Source organism: Sciurus carolinensis, chromosome 4, assembly GCF_902686445.1.
Source record: "Sciurus carolinensis chromosome 4, mSciCar1.2, whole genome shotgun sequence".
NCBI classification, from domain to species: domain Eukaryota; kingdom Metazoa; phylum Chordata; class Mammalia; order Rodentia; family Sciuridae; genus Sciurus; species Sciurus carolinensis.
Genome location: NC_062216.1, coordinates 79,753,129 through 79,780,164, shown reverse-complemented (window position 1 = coordinate 79,780,164; position 27,036 = coordinate 79,753,129). Strand labels below are relative to the sequence as shown.

The 27,036-nt window shown below is 36.2% G+C and overlaps 1 protein-coding gene across 1 annotated transcript in view; it reads left to right on the top strand.

Annotated features, from left to right (window-relative positions):
• Lrp6 (LDL receptor related protein 6) overlaps positions 1-26,770 on the top strand; it is a 170,906-nt gene extending 144,136 nt beyond the window's left edge. Inside the window, 6 exon segments of the mRNA XM_047549455.1 lie at positions 9,127-9,363; positions 10,377-10,487; positions 13,900-14,130; positions 15,389-15,525; positions 23,154-23,251; positions 26,049-26,770. Coding sequence (XP_047405411.1) covers positions 9,127-9,363; positions 10,377-10,487; positions 13,900-14,130; positions 15,389-15,525; positions 23,154-23,251; positions 26,049-26,343 — 1,109 coding nt within the window. The 3' untranslated portion in view covers positions 26,344-26,770.
• Positions 26,771-27,036: the final 266 nt, after the last annotated feature.

Genomic DNA, 27,036 nt, shown 5'->3' with positions numbered 1-27,036 from the left:
GTAAACATTTTTTCACTTACTATATACAGGCTTATTATAAAAAGTCCGCCCCATTCTGTTCATATTTATCAATTTAGGTAGTATTAAAAATTTCTCCAGGCTGGGTGTGGTGGTGCATGCCTGTAATTCTAGCAGCTTGGGGCTGCTGAAGCAGGAGGATCGCAAGTTCAAAGCCAGCCTCAGCAATTTAGCAAGGCCATAAGCAACTCAGACCCCATTTTCAAAAAAGGACTGTGGATGTGCCTCAGTGGTTGAGTGCCCCTGGGTTCAGTTCCCAGTACCAAAAACAAACAAACAAAAACAAAAAAACTCCTATTATTTTAATGACTATGTGGTATATTTTAATCTACCTAAATTTTCTTATAAAATAACAAAAGTCGTACTAGCTTGTTTTTCAAGTTCTTACTGTGTATAAAGAAACATTCCAGTAGCTTACATCTATTACATTGTGTAGTAAGTAGGAATTTAGTAGGTAAAAGTAAACATTATTACCAGTGTTGTTATTCTTACAAATTTATTTAAAAATCTTGTAGCCTTATTAGAAAAATAACTTATTGTCACATAAATTGCTTTAATGAGGCCAAAATTGTCTTAATGATTACCGTTCCCTTTCCCAAAATTGTTAATGTATCAGCCTTTTACTGGTGTATTTTAAATTGTAGCATGGAATACAGGTCAGGTTTTCTTGTTTAGAAGTGTATATATTAGAATCACTTTTTCCCGTCACTTGATTTATGCATAGACCCTTAGAATTTTACCTAACGTTGTCAATGAGAGAAATGTATAATTCCTGGGAATCTAGATTATTAATCAAGGCCTATATGTTATTTGAAAGGCTGATACAATTAATACTGTAATGCTATATAAACCACCAGTCATGGGCACATTAATTTTTTCCATATAATTAATTCATTATATTCTGAGGACAAATACATCGTTCTCATCTAGGCATATGTGATTACTGTAGGGTTTTTTGTTTGTTTGTTTTGTACCTGGGATTGAACCTAGGGCACTTAACTAGTAAGCCACATTCCCAGCCCTTTATTATTATTATTATTATTTTCAGTTTTCGGACAGGGTCTCATTAAGTTGCTTAGGGCCTTGTTTGGTTGCTTCGACTGGCCTCGGCTTACGATCTTCTTGCTTCAACCTTAAGCTGCTGGGATTACAGGTGTGAGCCACTATGCCTGACTTGTAAGGTTTTTAATCATTAAATTAATCCTGATCATAGTGCAAGGCAATATTTATACATATACTCAATCTCTGTATAGAGGTTATATGTAATGACTAATGTTAAGAAGAACCTCCATTTCTTTGTTTTTGCTTTCTTGTGCAGATTGACAGTGACCCTGTAATGTCCAGGTTTCTTTCTTCATTCCTTCTTAATTCCTCTCCATATGGAAAGTATTTGTTACTGATTGACAAAGATATCATAGCCATTGATTCATGTTTTTGAATTAGCAAAGCTATCTATTGAGCATCCACAAGCCCTGGGGATTAATTTTGTTATTTCCTCTCCACCTATTCAAGGCAGTTAACCTAGGTTAGTATATGTGTTTAGCAGACAGAGTTTCACTTGGGTGAGTTTACCAAGTTCTTTGGCCTGGAAACCAAAGCTAGGTTCTCCAATTAGTTTTATCAGTTTTGAAGTTAATACTATCTTTCCATCAGACTATCTTCCATGTCTTACTTTTCATTTCATTCTAAATACAGGACAAGGGGGAAAAAACGGGGTGATTTATTGGTTTCTCCACATTCAGCAAGAATACTTCCTGCCACATCTCTTATTCTCTTGATGAGATTTCCAGGAATCTGCCAGTCTGTAACCATGTACCTAGGAGAACGCACTTAACTACATTACTTTGTGAATAGCTGGCACTAGGTTTTCCAAATGGTTGTTCTGGGCTTTGTGTGATGGATCTATACATATGCTAGTGTCTGATTCTTAGACTGTGCATCCTTATTAATGAACATGTCAAGATGGGTTCACCTAATTTATCATTTTCAAATCAAAACAGAAGTAGATCAAATATTTAATAGGCAGCTGTTACTCCTGGTGTTTCTGTGGATGGCATTGTAAAATATAATCAAATAGATATTGAATATACTATGTCTGTCACTTTGTCTCTTACACAAAAATGCATGCTGAACTACTTAAATATTGCATTGCTTAATAAAACTTAATAGTGTGAGTTATTTTTCTCAGCTGAAACAATAGCAATGATGATGGTAAAGCTATCAAGGGAAACTTCTGGGGACTCAGTAATTTTTTTTTTTGAGTGGTAGTTACATTGGTGTTAATCATTTAGTGACATTTTACCAAGTTGTACAACTTATTATTTGTTCATTCTTCAGTATGTATGCCACACCACAAAGAAACTACTGTAAGAAGTCATACAGGAATCAAAGTGAAGAATGAGATCTCAAATAGTGTATGAAATTTAAATTTGAAATCTAATTGTCCCTTTGAGTATCTTGACTTACGAAAAGAATGGAGCTCCTGTTTTTACTGGATATAGTTATATTCTCCACTAGAATGGAATAACATAGAAAAGTCCTTTATTTTTATAGCATTTACATTTGACAAAACATTAAATAATCACAAAGAGCCAGGCACAATGGTGCATCCCTGTAATCCCAGTGGTTCAGGAGGCTGAGGCAAGGGGATCACCAGTTCAAAGCCAACCTCAGCAACTTAGCAAGACCTGTTTCAAAATAACAATGACTGGGGATGTTGCTCAGTGGTTAAGCACCCCTGGGTTCAAAATAAAATCCTAATAAAAATAATCACAAAATGACTTGATGTCTCCTGAAAATATTTATCAAAAATGTTAATCTGCATAGAGACAAAAAGACTATACCTGTGACTACCTATGTTAAGATATTTACATATTTAATTATGGAAAAATTGACTATACTACCGTTAGTAGAATTTGCCATGACTAATCAGGGATTTATTAGCCACAAAAATGCAACTCTGAAGAAAACTGAAGGAAATATTACAAGAAAAAAATTAACAGGTCATAGTAAAAACAATAAATTCTTCAGAAAGATTTCAAGTATTTTATATTGGAAATGTGGCTGAGAAAGATTAAAATTGACAATACATGTCACAAACAATTATTTAGTATAATTTTTTATAATCAGTTAATTTAAAGAAGTTTTTCTTTTGTTTTAATGTACATAGATATGTTTTTCTTATTTTTACAAAACATTTTATTCTTTTACAGTTTGAAATAGGAATGTCGTAGGTACATCAGTAAATGAAAATCAGTTTGTAAATAATCACAAAATGTAATACCAAGTGTGATGATGATTTTTATGTGTCAACATGGTCAGGCCATGGTGCCTACATAGTAGTGGTCAAACATTCTGTGGGCATTTTTGGATGAGATAAACATTTAAATTGCTGAATTTTAAGTTAGTAACCCTCCACAATGTGGGTTAGCCATACTTAATCCGTTGAATAGATTAAAAGGCTGATCCCACCCAAGGAAGAATAAATTCTGCTGCCAGTCTGCATTTAGAGTTCATCTGCAGCAACAGCTCATTGTGTTCACCAGCACACTGCCTTTGGATCAGTTGGAGCTCTTTTCCTGAGTCTTCAACCTGCTTGTTTCCCCCATCAGATTCTGGACTCCCTAAACCTCCATGATACTGTGGCAGTTCTTAAAGTAATCTATTTATTCATCTATCTGTACACATAAACATCCTATTTTTTTTTCTTTTTTGTTTGTACTTTTTAGTTATACATGGCGGTAAAATGTATTTTAACATACATATATGGAGTATAACTTTACATTTTTGTGGTTCTGCATGATGTGGAGTAACACTGATAGTGTATTCACACATGAACATATGAAAGTTATGTCCAATTCGTTCTACTGTCTTTCCTATTCCCATCCCGCTTCCCTTCATTCCTCTTTGTCTAATCCAGTGAACTTCAATGCCCTCTCCACACACACACTTATTGTGAGTCAGCAGATACATATTAGAGAGAACATTCGGCCTTTGGTTTTTTGGGATTGGCTTATTTCTGATATACTCCAGTACCATCCATTTACCAGCAAATGCCATAATTTCATTCTTCTTTATGGCTGAGTAACATTCCATTGTGTATAGGTACCACATTTTCTTTATCCATTCATCTATTGAAGGGCACCTTTTCTTTTTTCTGGGAAACCCTGACTGATTACTGAGAATTAGGAATTTATCATAATTTCCTCAGAAACTCTTAATATTTGAGCAAGCAGGCAAGACAAGAGTATAGTGTAGATCTTCAGGCTATCATTCTCTCAGTCTTGCATTCTACAGTAGCATGCCCAAGAGAAAGAAGTCTGTCAAGGGAGCTTCCTAGGTCCTGGGTCCTCAGGGCTGGGTTCTAGAGGCTTGACTGTTCTTAACCTCCAGGTTTCATTGGTTCTAGAGGTTCAGTCCTGTTGGCAGAGTCCACTGTTGTGGGCCTTAGATGAGGCAGAACATCATGGCTAAAGGACATGATGGAGGAAAGCTACTCAGTTTATGGTGGCTGGGAAGCAGAGGACTCAGTTTTTTAAAATATAAGTAATGCGCATATTGATTAGCAGCCACAGGTAGTCTTAAACTATAGGAATTTGAAGAACTTCAGGATAGAGTGTAATCAATCTGGGTGCAGTGGCACATGCCTGTAATTCCAGTGGCTTGGGAGACTGAGGCAGGAGGATCACAAGTCTGAGGCCAACCTGAGCCAAGACCCTAAGCAACTGAGTGAGACCCTGTCTCAAAATAAAAAATATAAAAAGGACTGGGGATGTAACTCAGTAAGTAAAGCACCTCTGTGTTCAATCCCTAGTCTGAAGGGGGAGAAAAAGTTATCAGAGGACCACCCAAGTATGTAAAAGTTAAGCTCTGCTATTTGGGGGAGGTTAAAAAAAAAAAAAAAAGTAGCAAATATTGCACAATAATTTAATGCCACTGAACTATATGTTTCGAAATGATTAAGTTGGTAAGTTTTATGTCACTTATGTTTTATTATAACAATAACAAATCATGTCTTTCCATATCAGAGTACCTGTTACTTTAAAAGTTAAATCCTAGAAAAATTTCCTTTGTTAACAACATAGGTAAAACGGAATCAAGATCTCATCTTCCAGTTAGAAAAGGGCCTTTGGTTTCACTGTTCATTTAGTGATTATTTTAAATGTGTATATTAAATTGAATAATAAGTTTTGGAAAAGTGTGCAACTATGATACCAACACCCAAATCAAGATATAGAATTTTACCATTGAGAAAACTGCTTTCAGGCTAGTGCTTTATCTCATATCAGAGCACTTGCCTAGGATGGGCAAGGCCCTTGGTTCAATCCCCAGTGCCGCAAAAATCAAATCAATTAATTAATACCTTCATGTCCCTTGCTGGTAATTTCTCCTTTTCCAAAAGTAACCACTGTTGTGATTTTTAGCTCTGTAGACTAATTTTGTCTTTTCTTGAGCTTTGTATCAATGGAATCATTACATGTAATTTTTTGTGTGTCTAGGTTTCCTGCATAATATATTTTAAGAGTACATAAAATTTGAATACTGTAGAGCGTATTGGTAGTTTATCTTTTGTATTGCTGAGTAGTAGTTCATTATATACCACCACAATTTTATTGCTCTCCTGGGAGGCATTTAAATTGTTTTCAATTTTTGGTTATTTAGAATAAAACAGCAATGAAGATTTGTGTATAAGTATTTTTGTAATTTAGTATTGATTTTACAGTGGAGATAAATGTAAAATCTAAATTCCTCTACTTTTAAAACATCGTTTCATTTGAACCCATCTTAACCTCTCCATCTCATTTTGTATGTCTTCCCAACTCGCTCACTGTTCACTATTTTTGTTTTGAAGTTGATGACCGCTGTGTTCTGTTTTGCTTTGCTTCTATAGCTTTTCTTCTGATATTTCAGGGATGTATTTCTCTTCTTGCGTACCTGTCCTAAATCTTACTCATTTTTCAAGGTGCATCTGGTCTCCTGGTACTCTACAAAACCTTTGCTAGCTGTTGTTTTCTTCCCTTTTCCTGAATTATAATACTTGTGACCACAGTTTTCATGATATACACTTCAGAGTAATGCTATCAGTTTTGTTTATTGGGCCCTATCTAAAACCAAATTCAAAGTTTTTTTATGTATTTTTAATTCACCATATGATTTGCTATAGTTGCTGAATACATAATAAGCTCTTAGAAAAGAATCCTTCAAATTCTCCGGGTAAAATATTCCCCTATAATCTGTAATATTCTATTTTAAAGATAAAGGATTTTCAGATCCATGGTCTTATAATAAAGTTGTATGTTTACTAGAGAACATAACAGGTAAGGTTTTTAAAAAAAAATTTTTTTAGATGTAGATCGACCTTTATTTTATTCATTTATTTTTATGCGATGCTGAGAATCAAACCCAGTACCTCACACATGCTAGGCAAGTGCTCTGCCACTGAGCCACAACCCTAGCCCAACAGAATAGTTTTAAAGAAACCATGATAAAGTAGTAGAGGCAATGTGCTAGAAGTAAGGACATGGCCATTCTAATCTTTTTTTTTTTTTTTTTTTTTTGCGGTGCTGGGGATCGAACCCAGGGCCTTGTGCTTGCAAGGCAAGCACTCTACAAACTGAGCTATCTCCCCAGCCCCTAATCTTTTTTTTTTTAATTAATCATTATTTTACAAGAAGCTCTGTGACCTTGTGCAGTCACTTAGCTCCTCTGAGCCTTAGTTTCCTCATTTATAAAAACAAGGAAATTGAGCTTTAATTTCAGTGCTCAAACTGTTTGTTCCCAGTATATTTTTACATTTTAAAAATTGAAGACTCCAGAGAGCTTGTTTTCATATGTTGTATTTATATTTACTGTACCAGAATATAAAACCAAGAACTTTAAAAACTGTTACAAGTAATAATAAAACTTTATATGCTCTCATAAATCAAATATTAAAAAATTAACTATTTTTAAGGCAAAATAATTTTAGTGAGAAATTTTGCATTCGTGGACTACTGTACATTCATTCTATTGTGATGTGTAGTTTTGGTCTAAATATATGAAGAAAATATTGGTTTCACAACAGATACATAGTTGGAAGAATAGCCTAACAATAGTTTTTCAAATAATTATGGATATTCATCTGGGATTCTTTACCAAATCTTGACAAGTGATAGCTTCCTTTAGGTTTAGTTGCAGTGCAGAATTTGAAACCATTATCAATTAACTTTTAATGATCTGTTATATTAAAATGAACTGATCTGACTGGGTACTGTGGCACATATATAGTCCAAGCTATACAGGAGACTAAGGCAGGAGGACTTCTTGAGTCCAGGAGTTTGGTGCCAGCCTAAGCAACATAGTAAGATCCTGAATCTTCAAACAAACAAAAAGCACAGATTTCCTAGGAGAAGATCTGTGAGTTGATGTATGGATATTTTTACCCAGGCATGATTTTACAATCTTACATCTTGATCATTTGGAAGTATTAGAATTTCATTCAAAAATTCCCAGGTCTTCAGATTTTGATTCATTTTATCATATGATTTCAAAAACTAACATTTCTTAATTGGTTATGGTGGCACATGCCTGTAATCCCAGAGACTTGGGAGGCTGAGACAGGAGGATCAAAAGTTAAAGTCCAACCTTGGCAATTTAGCAAGATCCTATTTCAAGACAAATAGATAAACAGAGTATGCACGGATGGACAGATAGATTGATTTTAAAAAAAAATGGCTGGGGATAGAGCTCAATTGTAGAGAGCTCTTGGGTTCAGTTCCCAGTAACACACACACACACACACACACACACACACACACACAAATAACATTTGTTAATATTACCATTAGTCTCATCAGAAAAAAATCTTTTAAGTGCTGGAAATCTGCCAAGATAACAATGTTGGATAGAAGTTTTTCAAAATCTAATTTCTAATTGAAAGCTTTAATATAATTTGCCACTAATATTATCCATTGTTTTTACTGAAGAAACAGGTTCACTTGGTTCATTTTTTTTTTAAAAAAAAAGGTCTTGCCTAATAACCAAGTGTAATTAGCTATAGTTTGTGTGTTATTCTTTCAAGTAAAAAGTATTCCTTTTTGATTTGTGCTCACAATTTGAAAAAGGCTTTCCACTAGAAACTGTCATGCTTATGTTTGCAACATGAGCTTTTTGGTTATTTCCAGTTCATCAAACAGTATTGAAGAGAGATGCACTCAGAAGTTGATTTTACCACAAAAATGGAATCCTAATTAGAATCAGTTATACTCCATGTATGTATAATATGTCAAAATACACTATACTTTCATGTATATTCAAAAAAAAGGACATTCACACTAAAAAGATGATTTTAATAAAATTTATATTTTATTGGTTCTTCACAGACTTTCTTTCCCCTGCAGTACTGGGTATTGAACCCAGGAATGTTCTACCTCTGAGCAACATTTATTTTGAGTCAGAGTCTCAAAGAGTTGCCCAGGTGATCTTGAATTTAGCAATCTTCCTTTCTCAACCTCCCAAATAACTGGGATTACAGGGATGTGCAACAATACCTAACTCATCACAAACATTCTTAAGTGAAACTGGTCCTTTTGTTTGTTTAACCTGTGGGTTTGTGGCTGTATAGAGTACAGTGACTGCTAGTATAGCTTGGTACAATTGCCTTTAGTCTGCCAAGGTACCAACAGTTTCACAAACCATTCCTTTTATAGCATCTGTGCAAATGTAGTGAAAAAAGCAAATGACACTTAGAATTATTGCTAAAATAGTTCTGGCTTAGCATATCCACTGAAGAGGAGTCAGTGGATCGTGAGGAGAGAACCTTGGAGCTAGAGGACTTATTAGTTCTAGGCTAACTTTGAAATGTTTGGAGGGCTGGAAATATAGGTCAGAGGTAGAGTGCCTGCCTAGTATACATAAGGCCCTGGGTTCAAGTCTAAGTACCACAAAAAATAGTAAAAAAAAAAAAAAAAAATTTAAAGTTGGAGGTTGGTGATTATAGTGATTTTCTTAGGTTATTTTAAAAATCATAAAGTGCTTTGTATATGTTAATTATTAAATGAACTTCACTTGAGTATAAATGCTTGACCATTACTGTGCTTTTATCATTCCTTTCTCCTTTTTCATTTGAAGAACCCCCAACATGTTCTCCTCAGCAGTTTACTTGTTTCACTGGGGAAATTGACTGTATCCCTGTGGCTTGGCGGTGTGATGGGTTTACTGAATGTGAAGACCACAGTGATGAACTCAACTGTCCTGTATGCTCAGAGTCCCAGTTCCAGTGTGCCAGTGGGCAGTGTATTGATGGTGCCCTCCGATGCAATGGAGATGCAAATTGCCAGGATAAATCAGATGAGAAGAACTGTGAAGGTAAACAGACTTCTCAGAAAATTCTTTTTCCATCAAGTTGTTTAAAATTTAGTTTATTAGTTTGGTTCAGTGGTAGATTTGGGGTGTTTCAAGTACATTTGATCATATCATGAACATAATGCCATGTTCCGAATTACTTGAACTCATTTCATATGCATAAGGTTTTACTGATCAGTGTGTTCAGTCGTTTTTTCTAACTTAAATGAAATACCAGAGGATGGGTAATTCATAAAGAGGTTTATTTAGCTCATAGTTCTGGAGGTTCAAGGGCATGGTGCTGGCATGAGTTGGGCTCTGGTGAAAGCCTTTTGGCAGTTGGCAACCCCAATGAAGGAGCACTTGTGAAAAAAAAAAAGATCACCTCCCAATACAGGAAGCCAGAGCAAGGGGAGGGGCCAGATTTGTTCTCATAACAGCCCTTTCTGGAGAACTCAGTCAGAGTCCCATGCCAACTACCTTAATCCATTCTGAGAATGGGGTCCTAATGATATTCTAGTAGGCTCCTCAAGGTTCCGCCAACTCTCCACCATACCACACTGAGGACCATGCTGCCAACACATACGTGAATCTTTTGGGGGGACACTCAAACCATATCCAAACCATAGCTCTGAAAATTGAGAAATGGGACCAAAAGATTAGGCCCTCACTATTTAAAAGTAGTCTTTGTGATTCTGATTTTATAGATTTACTTACTACAATCTAAAATTTTTTTCTCTCTTTCCCTCACTAACCTCACACAGTACAAATAAGTTCTCTAGAATTCTTTAGGGTAAACAAGAAAACTTTATTAGCAAAAGAGGAATTTAAAGAACAAAGTAAGACATTTCCTGTTAGGTTCTTGTTTCTGCTATTCTTTTCTTTGTACCAATGGGAATACCCAGAAAATAATATTTAGAGTGTATCTAAAAGCTTTAATGCATTTTCATTTGTATTCAGAAAGCATCTTTTAATTCTTGCCAGAATTTGGCTTTGTATAATGGTAAAAATAAAAAAACTATTTGCATTTTTTCCAGTGCTTTGTTTAATTGATCAGTTTCGCTGTGCCAATGGTCAGTGCATTGGAAAGCATAAGAAATGCGATCATAATGTGGATTGCAGTGACAAATCTGATGAACTGGATTGTTGTAAGTAGGAATAAAACCTTATATATAATTTACTCTCAATGGAGAACTTGAGAAACTTTAAAATACTTTCCCATTTTCTTCATGTACTCTATTTATTATCAAGATTTTCTTATTAAGTACTAATATTAAGCTCGTTATTTGTGCCAGAAATTTGTTTTGTTTTTAATAATTTCTTAAAGGTAACAATTTTCTGAGCTGGGGTCATCCTGACTCAGTGGTAGAGCACTTCCCTAGCACATGTAAGGCACTGGGTTCAATCCTCAGCACCACATATAAATAAATAAAGGTATTGTGTCCATCTACAAATAAAAAAAATTGTTTTAAAAAGATAGCAGTTTTCTTATGAATAAAAATATTCACAGAAATAGTTCATAAAGCACAGGAATGAATAAACACAGTTGTGCCAAACTAAAAAGTCACAAACATCTCAAATAATTTAGATGGGATGAAATCAGTTAGTGATCTCAACTTAGTTTTTGAATGTTATTCCCTGTTTGGGCTTAACTGTTGACCATTGTTTTCTCTAAGTGTTTCTGCCAGTTTCTCAATGGCTAGAAGAATTTAAGAGTTCCTAAAATGCATCCTGAGGATACTTAAACAAACATATACCTGGAGACTTAGAGACCCTTTCCTGAACAACCTGTAGTTTCTTCAGGGCTCATTACTGCTAACCAATGACATAACATTTGTCTCTCCCAAATCAATAAAAGTTCAAGTGGATATTTACTAATACTTTTAGAATCTACTCATTGATGCAATAAGCATTTACTGCCTTGTGCTGAGGATATACTGTACCTGCATCAAGGTTCTCAGAATTGTCTACATTGTCTACATAGTTGGATATGTTGCATTTGAGATAACTATGGAACATAGTTATGAAGGCAATCCATTCGTAATGGAGAGTCATTGAAATTCTAAGAAGAATCTGCTTGACTACATAAATTAATGAATACATAAAGGCCATATTAGAGGTGATATTGCAGGTGTATTGGAGGAGATTATAGGCAGGGAAGTCTTTTAAGCTGGTTGTTTTCAGACTGCTTTGGATCGTATCAAGAGGAATATAAAGATGTGATTTCATACATAAACAAAAGTGTCACACAACAGTATTAACCCAGGGGCTGGGGATATAGCTCAGTTGGTAGAGTGCTTGCCTTGCAAGCACAAGGCCCTAGGTTCAATCCCCAGTACCAAAACAAAACAGTATTAACCTATATGATGTAGACTGCACCCCGATGTTTTCTTCATTCCTTTCTTTCTCTTTTCTTTCTTTCTATAAATGCCGGTTGCAACCCACTAAATTGTTTTTATCATCTACTAATGACTTATAGTCTGTAATTTAAAAGTACTTAAGAGGCTGTGTAGTTCAGACAGAAGATGAAGATCTAAATTGGAAGCAGGAGTGGTGGTTTTAAAAGAAGGAATAAATTTTAGAGTTATTTTAAAAATAGAATAGAAAGGATTTGGTAACCACTTAGATATAGCTGACAAGTTTAAGTTGACCCACAGATACCTTATTGAGTGGAGTCAGTAATTAAGATAAATAGTAGGGACGGAGAACTGAAGTACCGAACCATATCCTGGATGTAGGTGTGATGTTTGATTGATGCAATGTTTTTTGTTAATTTGTTTTTGTTTTAATTTAGCTTAAATGCCTTTAGGCAGGCACGCACTTCACAGCTTACTACAGGCCCAATCACTTCTCCTTGTCCTGTATTAGACTACTTCTTTCATTTGTGATGTACTTCACCTCTGGAATGTGGGAAAAACAACAAATTGTAGTAATGATGAATTCATTTTGGGATATGTTGCATTTAAGATAACTATGGAATATACCATTGAAGCTGTTAGGAAATTGTTGATATATAGATCTATGGCTCAGGAGAATTTGGTACTCTTCAATTTACTGATGATAATTAAAGCTGTGGCAGTAAGCAAAGTATCTCAGGAGAGTAGATAGAGTAGGAAAAATTAGTTGATAGATCTCAAGTAAACACAGTTGTCAGGAGAGAATGAATCAAAAACAAAAACCAAAGAAAGAACCAAACAGCAGAAAAAGAATAATAAAATAAGAAAACTGAAAGAAATGCTGTCTTTGAAGGATATTGATTAGACATTTTTGAGAGAAAAGAACATGATCCAACAGTATTGAATGTGTAGAGAGGTCAGTGAGATGAAGTTTAAATAGTATGGCAGATGGGGAAAATTTGACCTTTGTTGTAGCAGTTTTTAGTGCCTTGGCAAGGGTAGAAGCCTGAATTCAGTGAGTTAAGATGTAGCCCAGAGCCTAGAAATGGGGGTGTAGTACATATAAACAATTTTTTCTTGAAGCTGACATTAGAAAGGAATACCAAGGCACAATAAGTGAATAGAAAAGATGGGATGCTGCTTATAAATTCAGATTCCACAGCCTAATTTGTAAAAGATAGTCCCTGTATATTATATAACTTAGTGCTGTCATTTTCACGTCATTTCTTTCATATAATCTGAGATAAATTTAGCTATGGTATAGGAAATTTGTAGTAAGATGAAGCAGAAGAAAAAAATCTTTTAAAGGATCTGCAATTATGAAGTAAAGTTAACTAGTCAGAATGGAAGCATTTTCCCTCTAAATAGAAACTCTTCTAAATTTGATAAGTACATTTGCTCTTTCTGTCTACCTCTGATTTTGATGCCCTCTGCATTTTTTTTTTTTTTTTTAATGCCCTCTGCTTCTTAAAGACTCAGGGATCCAAAAAAGGTGAATACCCTGGACACAATCCTTTCTTTAGCGCTCTAACCTTTCTCTGTGAATCCTCTAGTAAATCAGGTATCAGAGACCTATATTTCTTGCCCTTAGGCAGCCAGACAGCCTGAGGGCAGCAGCTTATTGGATCTGAGAACCCAGGATCATCTGTAGTTTCTAATTTTCCTTTACTAGGCCTAAATGTCATCATTAAAATCTAAATTGTAGCATGTGTAGCATGGCTTCTTCATCATTCCAAGTCAAAAATTTGATGACTTTTCTAGATCCCTCCCTTCTGGCATATAATGTTCCCTGAAATTCCAAAATAACTATATTTTTATGATATACAGAAAGAAGTCGTTTTATCTGCATATGAATTTATAGCTTCTTAATGTTTAAATCTATACTTCACTTGCCATCTTTGTTTCTGTCAGTTTATAGTTATATTTACCAATCTGTTTTATTTCTGTTTTCACTTAATAGTGGTTCATTTTGATTCCTAATGATGACATTTAATTCTTATTTCCATTGGGCATGGTATATATGTATTCATAAAAGAAAAATTATGTTTGAGTTATATTCATTAGTTTTATAGTTTAACATTCTGTTAATAAACTCTTTTTAGTTGCTATTTTGAATATACAGTTATTTTGCTGTTAGATAACTATATAACATTCTCCATTTTAGATCCAACTGAAGAACCAGCACCACAGGCCACTAACACAGTTGGTTCAGTTATTGGAGTAATTGTTACCATTTTTGTGTCTGGAACCATATACTTCATCTGCCAGAGGATGTTGTGTCCACGTATGAAGGGAGATGGGGAAACCATGACTAATGACTACGTGGTTCATGGACCAGCTTCTGTGCCTCTTGGTTATGTGCCACACCCAAGTTCTCTGTCAGGATCTCTTCCAGGTGAGTTAAGACTGATCCATGAGAATCAAGTCTTGGATCCTGGCAAGAATATTAAGTTTCTATTATGGAAACAGAATACTATCTAGGGTCTTCTTCCAACTAGATTATTTTGGGTTTAAAAAAATTACAAGAACAATGTTCTTGTTTACTTTTTGCATCTTCTCTTTTACACAAAAAGCCTTAGATATAGTTTGGTAGAACTGTGCAAAGGTTATAAAGCAAATATATCTGCAAGCTCTAAGTCCTCTGACTGTCCTCTGGAAGCATGCTCCTGTGAGCACATCAGCCAGTTCTTTGGTGAAGAGTTATAAACCACACATTCTTTAGGTTCATAACTACCAGGGAACCCTTTACTATTGATCCCAGGAATAAAAGGTATCTCCAAAAATAGGTAAACTTCCCTTCAGCAAAGACTTAGAAATAACTGGGTGACAGAAGGGAGTGATATATTGTTTTATGTGTTCTCCTGACGTAAGAGATGACAGGACTAGGACTGATTTAAGCATTGCCAAGTAGCCAGAAGTTCCACACTTGGGTAGGCCCTATTGCTCAAGGAAAATATAATTTTCTTTTTAGTGTTTTCTGGTGCCCTTAGTGAAAAGAAGTCTTCCTTTTAAAGAATATGAAGAAGGAGGTGCCTGGCCAAAAACCTCTGAAAATAGGAACTTATTCTGGGTGTAACTATTAAGTAAATAATCTTTGTATTTAAGCTAATTATGAGAGAATTTTCTTGGTGCTATACCTATTTAATGTATGTGAAATTTGGGGAAGCTACTTGGAAGAAATAGAACTTTTTTCTTTGGAGTTGGTAGTTTTGATTCCAGCAATATTGTATCCAGTAGGTGAAGAAATGTCTTCCATGCATTATGTTTATGCCCTAAAAATTGACTTTTTCTCCCTTTTAAACAAGTCTTATTATTTAACCTACCCTGCTTTACAACCTTCATCCTTCACCAGCCTTTCCCTCTCAAATCCTCTAGGCTGTTATAAAACCTCACTTCGAAGGGTTTTGGTGTTTGTAACCCTAGTGTTGAGCAAAATTACTTCATAGATTTTTATAGATCTTACTCATCCTGGTTTTTTTTTTTCATATTTTTATAGATGCATTATAGTTATACATATTGATGGGATTTCTTGTTACATATTTGTACATACACACAATATAACAATACAATTTGGCCAATATCACTCCCCAGCACTTTCCCTCCTCCCTCCTGACCTCCTATTCCTCATCCTGTTTTTGTCTCTTTCATGTTAGGAATGTCTCGAGGTAAATCAATGATAAGCTCCCTCAGTATCATGGGGGGAAGCAGTGGACCTCCCTATGATCGAGCCCATGTCACAGGAGCATCATCAAGCAGTTCTTCAAGCACCAAAGGCACTTACTTCCCTGCAGTAAGCAGTTTGTCTTGCTTTTTCTCTGAATTCTAAAATAAAAAACACCTTAGATTAAATTGTGAATGCTCAGTGATGGTAATGTAAAAATTGTTGTGGGTTTGTTTTTTGTACCAGAGATTGAACCCAAGGACACTCAACTTCTGAGCTAGTCCATTGTATATTTTTTTTTTGAGACAGGATCTCCCTAAATCCAAAGCCTCAGCTGGCTTTGAACTTGTTTTCCTCCTGCCTTATGCACCCTCCCCTTCCAGCCATTGAGATTATAGGTATGCGCCACCATGTCCAGCTGTAAAAATAGTGTTTTAGTGTAGAATTTAGGTATATAAGTCTCAAAGAAGGATTTACCACACTGTCCATGCTTATGAATCTTTCTTATAAGTTCACTGACCGGCATATTTGAAAGCACGGGGTATTAATTTTCTATTTCAAGTAAAAATAGAATTACTAAATGGTATCTCTCAAGAATAAGGGCCTTCATTTCATGACCTCCCCAAAGAGGGGACACACCTAGAATTTCTGCTAAATCATTCATTTTTCTCCAAACATTTAAGAATTTTTGAAAAATGTGCCAGGCATGGTGGCCTATGTCCTCTAATCCTAGTGACTTGGGAGGCTGAGGCAGGAAGATTTCAAGATTGAGTTGAGTCTGTGCAAATTAGCAAGACCTATCTCAAAGTAAAACATAATAAGGACTGGGGCCTGGCACACTGGTGCATGCCTGTAATCCCCGCAGCTCAGGAGGCTCAGGCAGGAGGATCACAAGTTCAAGGCCAGTCTCAGCAAAAGCAAGATGCTAAGCAACTCAGTGAAGACCCTGTCTCTAAAACAAAGTATAAAATGGGGCTGGGAATGTGACTCAGTGGTTAAGTACTCCTGAGTTCAATCCCCAGTACCAAAAAAGAAAGGGGGGTTGGAGACATAACTCAGTGGTAGAGCACCCCTGGGTTTAATCCCTAGTATGGCAAATGGCAGGTGTGTGTGTGTGTGTGTGTGTGTGTGTGTGTGTGTATATTATTTTTCAAAATCAGAACCTAGCTGTGCTGAACTTAAACTATTGACTTAGAATTACAAATTTTCTTTTTTTTAATTTATTTTTATTGTAAACAAATGGGATACATGTTTCTGTTTGTACATGGAGTAACAGGATACCATTTGCATAATCATACATTTACATAGGGTAATGATGTTTGATTCATTCTGTTATTGTTTCCTTCCCCCCCACCCCTCCTTCCTCCATTCTTGCCCCCCCTCCCACCCTTCATTGTGTGTCATCATCCACTTATCAGTGAGATCATTCGCCTTTTGGATTTTTGAGATTGGTTTATCTCACTTAGCATGATATTCTCCAATTTCATCCATTTGCCTGCAAATGCCATAATTTTATTATTCTTTATAGCTGAGTAATATTCCATTGTGTGTGTGTGTGTATATATATATATCACAGTTTCTTTATCCATTCATCAATTGAAGGACATCTAGGTTGGTTCCACAGTCTGGCTATTGTGAATTGAGCAGCTATGAACATTGTTGTGGCTGTATCTCTGTAGTATGCTGATTTTAAGTCCTTTGGGTGTAGGCCGAGGAGTGGGATAGCTGGGTCAAATGGTGGTTTCATTCCAAGTTTTCTAAGGAATCTCCACACTGCTTTCCAGAATGGCTGCACTAATTTGCATCCCCACCAGCAATGTATGAGTGTACCTTTTTCCTCACATCCTCTCTAACACCTATTGTTGCTTGTATTCTTGATAATCGCCATTCTAATTGGGGTGAGATGGAATCTTAGTGTAGTTTTGATTTGTATTTCTCTTATTACTAAAGATGGTGAACATTTTTTCATATGTTTGTTGATTGCTTGTAGATCTTCTTCTGTGAAGCATCTGTTCATATCCTTAGCCCATTTGTTGATTGGGTTATTTGTATTCTTGGTGTAGAGTTTTTTGAGTTCTTTATATATTCTGGAAATTAGTGCTGTATCTGAAGTATGAGTGGCAAAGATATTCTCCCACACTGTAGGCTCTCTCTTTGCATTGCTGATAGTTTCCTTTGCTGAGAGAAAGCTTTTTAGTTTGAATCTATCCCAGTTATTGATTCTTGCTTTTATTTCTTGTGCTATGGGAGTCCTGTTGAGGAAATCTGATCCGAAGCCAACAAGTTGAAGATTTGGACCTACTTTTTCTTCTGTGAGATGCAGGGTCTCTGGTCTGATTTCGAGGTCCTTGACCCATTGTGAGTTGATTTTTGTACAGGGTGAGAGATAGGGGTTTATTTCATTCTGTTGCATATGGATTTCCAGTTTTCCCAGCACCATTTGTTGAAGAGTCTATCTTTTTTCCATTGCATATTTTTGGCCCCTTTGTCTAGTATGAGAAAATTGTATTTATTTGGATTTGTGTCCATGTCCTCTATTCTGTACCATTGATCTACCTGTCTATTTTGGTACCAATACCATGCAGTTTTTGTTACTATTGCTTTGTAGTATAGTTGAAGTTCTGGCAGTGCAATACCCCCTGTTTCATTCTTCCTGCTAAGGATTGCTTTAGCTATTCTGGGTTTCTTATTCTTCCAGATGAATTTCATGATTGCTTGCTCTATTTCTGTAAGGTACATCATTGGGATTTGAATTGGAATTGCATTGAATCTGTATAGCACTTTTGGTAGTATGGCCATTTTGACAATATTAATTCTTCCTATCCAAGAACATGGGAGATCTTTCCATCTTCTAAGGTCTTCCTCAATTTCTTTCTTCAATGTTTTGTAGTTTTCATTGTAGAGATCTTTTACCTCTTTGGTTAGATTGATGCTCAAGTTTTTTTTTTTTTTTTTGAGGCTATTGCAAATGGAGTTGTTTTCCTCATTTCCCTTTCAGCTGTTTCGTCGCTTGCGTATAAAAATGCTTTACATTTATGCGTGTTGATTTTATACCTGCTATTTTGCTGAATTCATTGCTGAGGTCTAGAAGTTTTCTGGAGGAGGTTTTTGGATCCTCTAAATATAGAATCATGTCATCTGCAAATAGTGACAGCTTAACTTCCTCTTTTCCTATTCATCTCCCTGTAATTTCTTTAGTTTGCCTAATTGCTCTGGCTAGAATTTCGAGGACAGTGTTGAATACAAGTGGTGAAAGAGGACATCCCTGTCTTGTTCCTGTTTTTAAAGGGAATGGTTTCAGTTTTTCTCAATTAAGAATGATGTTGGCCATGGGCTTAGCATAAATAGCCTTTACAATGTTCAGGTATGTTCCTACTATCTCTATTTTTTCTAGTGTTTTGAGCACAAAGGGGTATTGTATTTTGTCGAATGCTTTTTCTGCATCAATTGAAATAACCATATGATTCTTATCCTTAAGTCTATTGACATGATGGATTACGTTTATTGATTTACGGATGTTCAACCATCCTTGCATTCCAGGGATGAACCCCACTTGATCGTGGTGCACGATTTTCTTAATACGTTTTTGGATACGGTTTGCCAATATTTTGTGAAGGATCTTTGCATCTATATTCATCAAGGATATTGGTCTAAAATTTTCTTTCCTTGATGTGTCTTTTCCTGGTTTTGGTATGAGGGTGATATTAGCTTCATAGAATGAATTTGGTAGGGCACCCTCCTTTTCTATTTCCTGGAGTACTTTGAGAAGTATTGGAATGAGTTCCTCTTTGAAGGTCTTGTAGAACTTGGCTGAGAATCTGTCTGGTCCTGGGCTTTTCTTGGATAGTAGATTTTTAATGACTTCTTCTATTTCATTGCTTGATATTGATCTGTTTAAATTGTGTATGTTCTCCTGGTTTAGTTTGGGAGGAGCATATGTCTAGAAATTTGTCAATGTCTTTGGTAGTTTCTATTTTGTTGGAATACAGATTTTCAAAGTAGCTTCTCATTATGTTCTGTATCTCAATGGTGTCTGTTGTGATATTTCCTTTTTCATCACGAATTTTAGTAATTTGAGTTTTTCTCTCTCCTTCTCTTTGTAGTGTGGCTAAGGGTTTGTCTATTTGTTTACTTTCTCAAAGAACCAACTTTTTGTTTTGTCAATTTTTTGAATTGTTTCTTTTGTTTCAATTTCATTGATTTCAGCTCTGAGTTTAATTATTTCCTGTCTTCTACTACTTTTGCTGTTATTCTGTTCTTTTTCTAGGGCTTTGAGCTGTAATGTTAGGTCATTTATTTGTTAACTTTTCATTCTTTTCTGGAATGCGCTCCATGCAATGAATTTTCCTCTTAGTACTGCTTTCATAGTGTCCCAGAGATTTTGATATGTTGTATCGTTGTTCTCATTGACCTCTAAGAATTTTTTTATCTCCTCCCTGATGTTTTGTGTTATCCATGTTTCATTCAGTAGCATATTATTTAGTCTCCAGGTGTTGGAGTAATTTCTGTTTTTTATTTTGTCATTGATTTCTATTCTCAGTCCATTATGATCTGATGGAACACAAGGCAGTAGCTCTATTTTTTTGCATTTCCTAAGGGCTGCTTTGTGGCATAACATATGGTCTATTTTCGAGAAGGTTCCATGTGCTGCTGAGAAGAAAGTGAATCCGCTCATTGATGGATGGAATATTCTATATATGTCTATTAAATCTAGGTTATTGATTGTGTTATTGAGTTCTATGGTTTCTTTGGTTGGTTTTTGTTTGGAAGATCTATCTAGTGGTGACAGTGGTGCGTTAAAGTCACCCAGAATTATTGTGTTGTGGTCTATGTGATTCCTGAAATTGAGAAGGATTTGTTTGATGTACAGGGATGCACCATTGTTTGGGGCATAAATATTTACTATCGTTATGTCTTCCTGATTTATGGTTCCCTTAAGCAGTATGAAATGTCCTTCTCTATCCCTTCTGACTAACTTTGGCTTGAAGTCCACTTTATCTGATATAAAGATGGAAACCCCCGCTTTTTTACTGAGTCCATGTGCGTGGTAGGTTTTTTCCCATCCTTTCACCTTTAGTCTGTGGGTATCTTTTTCTATGAGATGAGTCTCTTGCAGGCAGCATATTGTTGGGTCTTTCTTTTTAATCCATTCTGCCAGTCTGTCTTTTGATTGAGGAGTTTAGGCCATTAACGTTCAGGGTTATTATTGAGATATGATTTGTATTCCCAGTCATTTGGCTTATTTTTGGTTTTTAAGTTGGCTCGGTTTCTCCTTTATTTGGCTATTCCTTTAGGATAGTTCCTCCCTTTGCTGACCTCCATTGTTGTTTTTCATTTCCTCCTCATAGAATATTTTGTTGAGAACATTCTGTAGCACAGACTTTCTATTTGTAAATTCTTTTAACTTTTGTTTATCATGGAAGGATTTTATTTCATCTTCAAATCTGAAGGTTAGTTTTGCTGGGTATACGATTCTTGGTTGGCAACCTTGTTCTTTCAGAGCTTGAAATAACGTTGTTCCAGGCCCTTCTAGCTTTTAGAGTCTGGGTTGAGAAGTAGGCTGCTCTCCGTATTGGTCTCCCCCTATATGTAATCTCATGCTTTTCTCTTGTGGGCTTCAAAATCCTATCTTTATTTTGAATGTTAGGCATTTTCATTATAATGTGCTTTGGTGTGGATCTGTTGTGATTTTGTGCATTTGGTGTTCTGTAAGCCTCTTGTATTTGATTTTCCATTTCATTCTTCAGGTTTGAGAAATTTTCTGATATTATTTCATTGAATAGGTTGTTCATTCCTTTGGTTTGTGTCTCTGTGCCTTCCTCAATCCCAATAATTCTTAAATTTGGTCTTTTCATGATGTCCCATAGTTCTTGGAGATTCTGTTCATGATTTCTTACCATCTTCTCTTTGGGCAACTTTATTTTCAAGATTAAATATTTTGTCTTCATTGTCTGAAGTTCTGTCTTGCAAGTGGTCTAGTTTTTTGGTGTTGCTTTCCATTGAGTTTTTTATTTGGTTTATTGTTTCTTTCATTTCAAGGATTTCTGTTTGGTTTTTTTTGAGAATCTCTATCTCTGTTGAAATGATCTTTTGCTTCCTGCAGGTGCTCTTTCAGCTTATTAGTATTATCATTCATTGCCTGCATTTGCTCTCTTATCTCATCCTTTGCTTCACGAATCATCTTAATCATGTATAATCTGAAGTCCTTTTCTGACATTTCTTCTAACATACTGTCATTGGATTCTATTAATATAGAATCTAGAATCATTTTCTTCCCTTGTTTTTTCATGTTGTTCATGTCTCTTCCCCTCTAGCAGTGCAGATCTGGGGTATTGCAGATTTCCCTCTGTAGGCTTATAGTGGGCCCTATAGGTTTTCAAAACCCTTTCTTTAAGGGGAGATCAATATTAGCAGTGCCCAATTCAGACACTATGCAATCCTAGACCAAATAGCCCCTATGAGGACAATAACAAAATTGTCATAATAAACAGAACGAGTTCAAATATTATCTTCAGTAAAACAAACAGATTTGCAATAAGATCTGTAGTTTCAAATGGAGGACAAAGAGGATGCAGAGAGATGTAAAATGTGGCTGTTAATGGGATAAGAAAAGAATATACAGAAGTTCTAGATAATAGAAAGGGTGAGAGTGTAATCAAAAGAAATTGGATGTTAGCATGCAAAAAAGGGAGAAAGAGACTCTGAGGGAACAGGTAAACAAAAGGAAAAGAGAGCAAGAAAAGTAAAGAAATAAAAACTTAAGTTTTTTCAATAAGGAGAAAAAAGAAAATCTACAGTGTAACAGTCATATAATAATGAAACCTCCCAGACTTCAGTAGCCTGATGCTTGAGAAGTACCTGACAGTGAGCTTCAAGCCTCCAGCAGGCGTCTCAGGATGGGTTTTGCCCCACCTAAAGATCAGAACTAGGCTTCCAGGATTATCCAAGATGGCCGCTTCTGGCTTCAAAATGTGTTGGCAAATGGGGAGCTGCAGCTCAGGGTGTGGCTGTGGTCAGCAGGAGGTCCTGGAGGCAGGATGCGGTTGGTCAGGCAGGGGTCCTGGAGGTCAGGTGTGTTTGGTGTGGTTGTGGGATCCTGGAGGCTGGTTGCAATCAGTTGGTCTGGGGTCCCGGTGGTAGGGCACAGTCAGTTGGTCTGGGGGTCCTGGCAGCAGGGAGCAGTCAGTCGATGTGAGGGCCCCAGAGGCGGGGAGTGATCGGTCAGGCTGAGGGATCCTGGAGTCGGGGCTCAGTCAGTCTGGCCAGGGGTCCTACGGGGCCTGGCTGTTGTCTCAAAATGGCGGCAGCCACGTGTAATCAAACCTGCATGTACTGTAATAGTGAACTTCCAGGCAACTGGTGCTCCACTGGCGTTCCACAATCAGTTTGCTGACTGTTGTCAGACGATTGGGAGGGGAACCTCGTGCGTTGGGTGATGGATAGGTGTAAGGCAGGCGATGGACAGGCGAGAGGCAGGCAAATGGCAGATGATAGGCGCCTGACAGTGAGCAATCTGCACTCAGAAAAGGCGTCGATGAGATTACAGATTTTCTTTTCGTTACTTTATACAGTTTAGCGATGATGAAATTGTCCTAAGGAAGGGGGAGCCACAATCATAAAGTACTATTTTAGGTCAGTTCTTTGGAAAAGGATTGTACAGTATAATGAAAAAGAATAGGAATAGAAAAGGTGAAAGAAAATCCAAGTCTCTTATCTGGAATAGGCTATTTTAATATTTTAATTATTTTTCTTTTTAGATTTTGAACCCACCACCATCCCCTGCCACAGAGCGATCACATTACACTATGGAATTTGGGTATTCTTCAAATAGCCCTTCCACTCATAGGTCATACAGGTATGTACATCCTCCTTTAATGTAAGTTGAAGTACTTATTAGAAGAAAGAAGTGTTCTAGTTGTGATTTGATGTAGCCTCAAATGAGCAGTTGGTGGTCACCAGATGGAGAATAGGCATCTTACCCCACTCCTTTTCTTTCTGGGAATTTTACATGTTTAAAAGAGTGTCACAGATTCTGGCCTTTAGAGTAATGAAGTAGAATCCCAGGCTTTGGTAGTATTCTGAGGAAAGTTTGCCCCCAAAGCCATTGATACCAAAATAAGTTACTAGTCAGATTAAGTGTGTTTGATGCTCTAAGGATTAAATATTGGAGTAAGTCTGTTCAAAGAGTTGTGTGAGCTCTTAAACAGCAGGGGTATTAAGAGCACAGAATTTTAAGAGAAGTGCAAGGTCAGCTCTTGCTTACATGTGTTACTGTAATCAGGAGTAAAAGATTTCTCATGTTTTTGTATGTAGTAAATTAAGACTGGCTAAAATAAATGAAGTATATTTATAAGCCACAACAGGGGAAATTATGCCTTTGTGCTAATTTGTGAGTCTATAGAGCAAATTGAAGAGGTCAGCTATCAATGTATCTATCTGCCTTATTCTTCCATCTTCCTTGAAGACCAGCAGAAAGTCAGTATCTTTTATTTTCTGTCTTGACACTCAGTGTTATGTCTGTGGGCATCTCCAAATGCTCATTATCATTCAGATAAGGTGTCCCCTAGCATTTAAATTGAATTGACTTGATATAACCTTACACATGGACGGAAATAAAATGGAACCGATTTATAGTCTTATTTGAATTATATTTCAGTTTATATAAAGTTGTTTGAGATAGACTAGATAGAGTTGGCACCAAACTAATTGTTTTTGTGGTTTATTATACTGTTGCTTCCTGCCACAAGTTTGTTCTAAAAAGCAGAAAAGCAGAAGACTGCAGACTAAAAACTGAAAGACAAAAGGAAAGAACTAAAATTTTATTTTAAAAAATTAATTCAAATTGAATAAAACACTGATGATAGTAAACATAACTGCATCAAAAATAGTTATTATTTAACCATTTCCCATATTTCAAGTTAAGCCCAATTTCTGTTCTGTGTCAAGCCTATTATCATTTGATGAAATTTTTGTCTCAACCAGAACTTAAAAGAATTTTGAAAAACAGAATTATATTCGGCCCTTGCCCTTTGAATACTGAGCCAGGACATTTCACCAAGTCTTTGACACCTGGTTTTTTTTTTTTTTTTTTTTTTTTTTTTTTTTTTTTTTTTTTTTTGTGGTGCTGGGGATTTGAACCCAGGGCCTTGTGCTTGCAAGGCAAGCACTATATCAACTGAGCTATATCCCCAGCCCGACACCTGGTTTGATGGAACCAAAACAAAAAGTGCAGAAACAAAAGCACTATGACATACTGTCAACCCTGATAGTAGAAGCCTTCAAGAACTTGCTCAGCAGGTCATGTAACTTCCAGTCTTCTGGAAACTGTTTCTTTTGAGGCCAGGCAGAGTGGCAATAGATTATTTGTGTCTTGGAATACTATCTCCTGTGCTCAGTATCAGTAGGTATTTTATAAATGATTCTCAGTTGTTCTTGGTCTTGCCCCTTCTCTTGTAGTCATTTTGGTAAGAAAACTTATACATAAATCTTTAGAATAAATATGAAATAAGGAAGCCTTTACCATATTTAGAATGAAAAGATATAAGAACTTACATATAGAAGTAGGAAAGACAGAAAGGCCAGCTAACTTTAGATTAATTCCTAATGAGTATGTTCCTTTCTTTCCAATGTGTTTTTCTTAGATAGCCAGGCTACAGATTTACCAACTATGGATTATGAAAAGATGAAGTGTAAGAAATATATTAAGCCTCTGAAATATATATTAGAAAATTTACTGGCCCTCTATGAGTATTTAAAATTTATCATTTTGAAGTCAGTTAAAGCTGCTCTTATGACAGTATTCCTATCTATAGTGAATTAAAACTATTTCCCCCAAATTACAGTAGTTTCCCTTTGCTAATGGTAATAGTAACAGGATAGATATGCCCTTTAGGCTGTCTACCAAATTCACCCTGGGTTGTGTAATATTCACCTTTTAAAAAACGAAACGAAGATTACAAGGATCATTAACTTATTTGTCAGGTACCTAATAGAGCAGTTAAAGAATGTTGAGGGAATGCTAACATTTGTAGTGTGAAATATGTAAAGACTCATTCTTCTCATAGGCTGTTGTTGCAATTGGCTACACGCAGAATGTGTAACAGACACATTTTCCAAACATGACCATTAAGTATAACTTAGGTTTTTTATTTTTTACTTTTTTAATATGGTGATGGGGATCAAACCCAGGACCTTGCATATGCTAAGCACACATCTGAGTTACACTGAGCTACATCTCAAGACCAAATATAAGTTTGAACAGTCCTTTTTTATTTTGTGATAGTTTAACTTAAAGATATAAAAGCAGGGGCTGGGAAGATAGCTCAGTCAGTAGAGTGCTTGCCTTGTAAGCGCAAGTCCCTGGGTTCGATCCCCAGCACCCAAAAAAAAAAAAAAAAAGATATAAAAGCACATCCAGAAACTAGGTTGAGTTTGCCTCTGATTTTCCATTCTATCCATTTTTACTTACCTCTAATTAGGTTTTATTTGCAAATACAAAAATACGTGTTCTGTTTTCCTCTTCTATTCACCATTGAAATTTGCTTCTTGCTTTATTTTCAAAGTGAAGTTTATATCTAATGTCCCTGAATTCTGATAAAATTGTTTTTCTATAAAACTTAACTCTGCATCTCTGTGTTTTCTCCCTGTACCAGCTACAGGCCATATAGCTACCGGCACTTTGCACCCCCCACTACACCCTGCAGCACGGATGTTTGTGACAGTGACTATGCTCCTAGCCGGAGAATGACCTCAGTGGCAACAGCTAAGGGCTACACCAGTGACTTGAACTATGACTCAGAACCTGTGCCCCCACCTCCCACACCCAGAAGCCAGTACTTGTCAGCAGAGGAGAACTATGAAAGCTGTCCACCTTCTCCATACACAGAGAGGAGCTATTCCCATCATCTTTACCCACCGCCACCCTCTCCTTGCACGGACTCCTCCTGAGGAGGGGCCCTCCTCCTCTGACTGCCTCCAACATGAAAATGTAAATACATATCTGGTTGAGATCTGGAGGGGGGGAGGGAGCTATTAGAGAAGGATGAGGCAGACCATGTATAGTAAAAATTATAAAATGGGGGTAGGGAATACTGGAGATATTTGTACAGAAGAAAAGGATATTTATATATTTTCTTAAAATAGCAGATTTGCTGCTTGTGCCATAAAAATTTGTATAAAAATAAATTTGTACTAAAAGTTTTATTTTTGCAAACCGAATACACAAAGCATGCCTTAAACCCAGTGAAGTGACTGAGTACAAAGGAAACAGGAATAATAAAGGCATCACTGGCCAGGAATGTCTGGACTTTATTGATACCAAAAAAAAAAAAAAAAAAAAAAGAAAAAAACATTTTTTTTTAAAAGAAGAAATTAAGTCCATCTCAGAGCGGCAAACCATAGATGCTTGGAAGTGGCCAAATAGCCTTCAGGTTAACTAACATTTGAGGGCCAAGAAGTTAAATAATGAAAGAAGGGAAAAGAAAAGAAAGTAATACTAGCATAGACAAAGGACTTTGTTTTCGCTTAGGAATCCAACCATTTTAGTGAGGAAGATAGATACTTACAAGAATCCATTCTGAGTGGTGGAATTGTAGGAAAGATTGGTGGACTATAAGATGTTGTGGGCCTGCGGATGTGCAA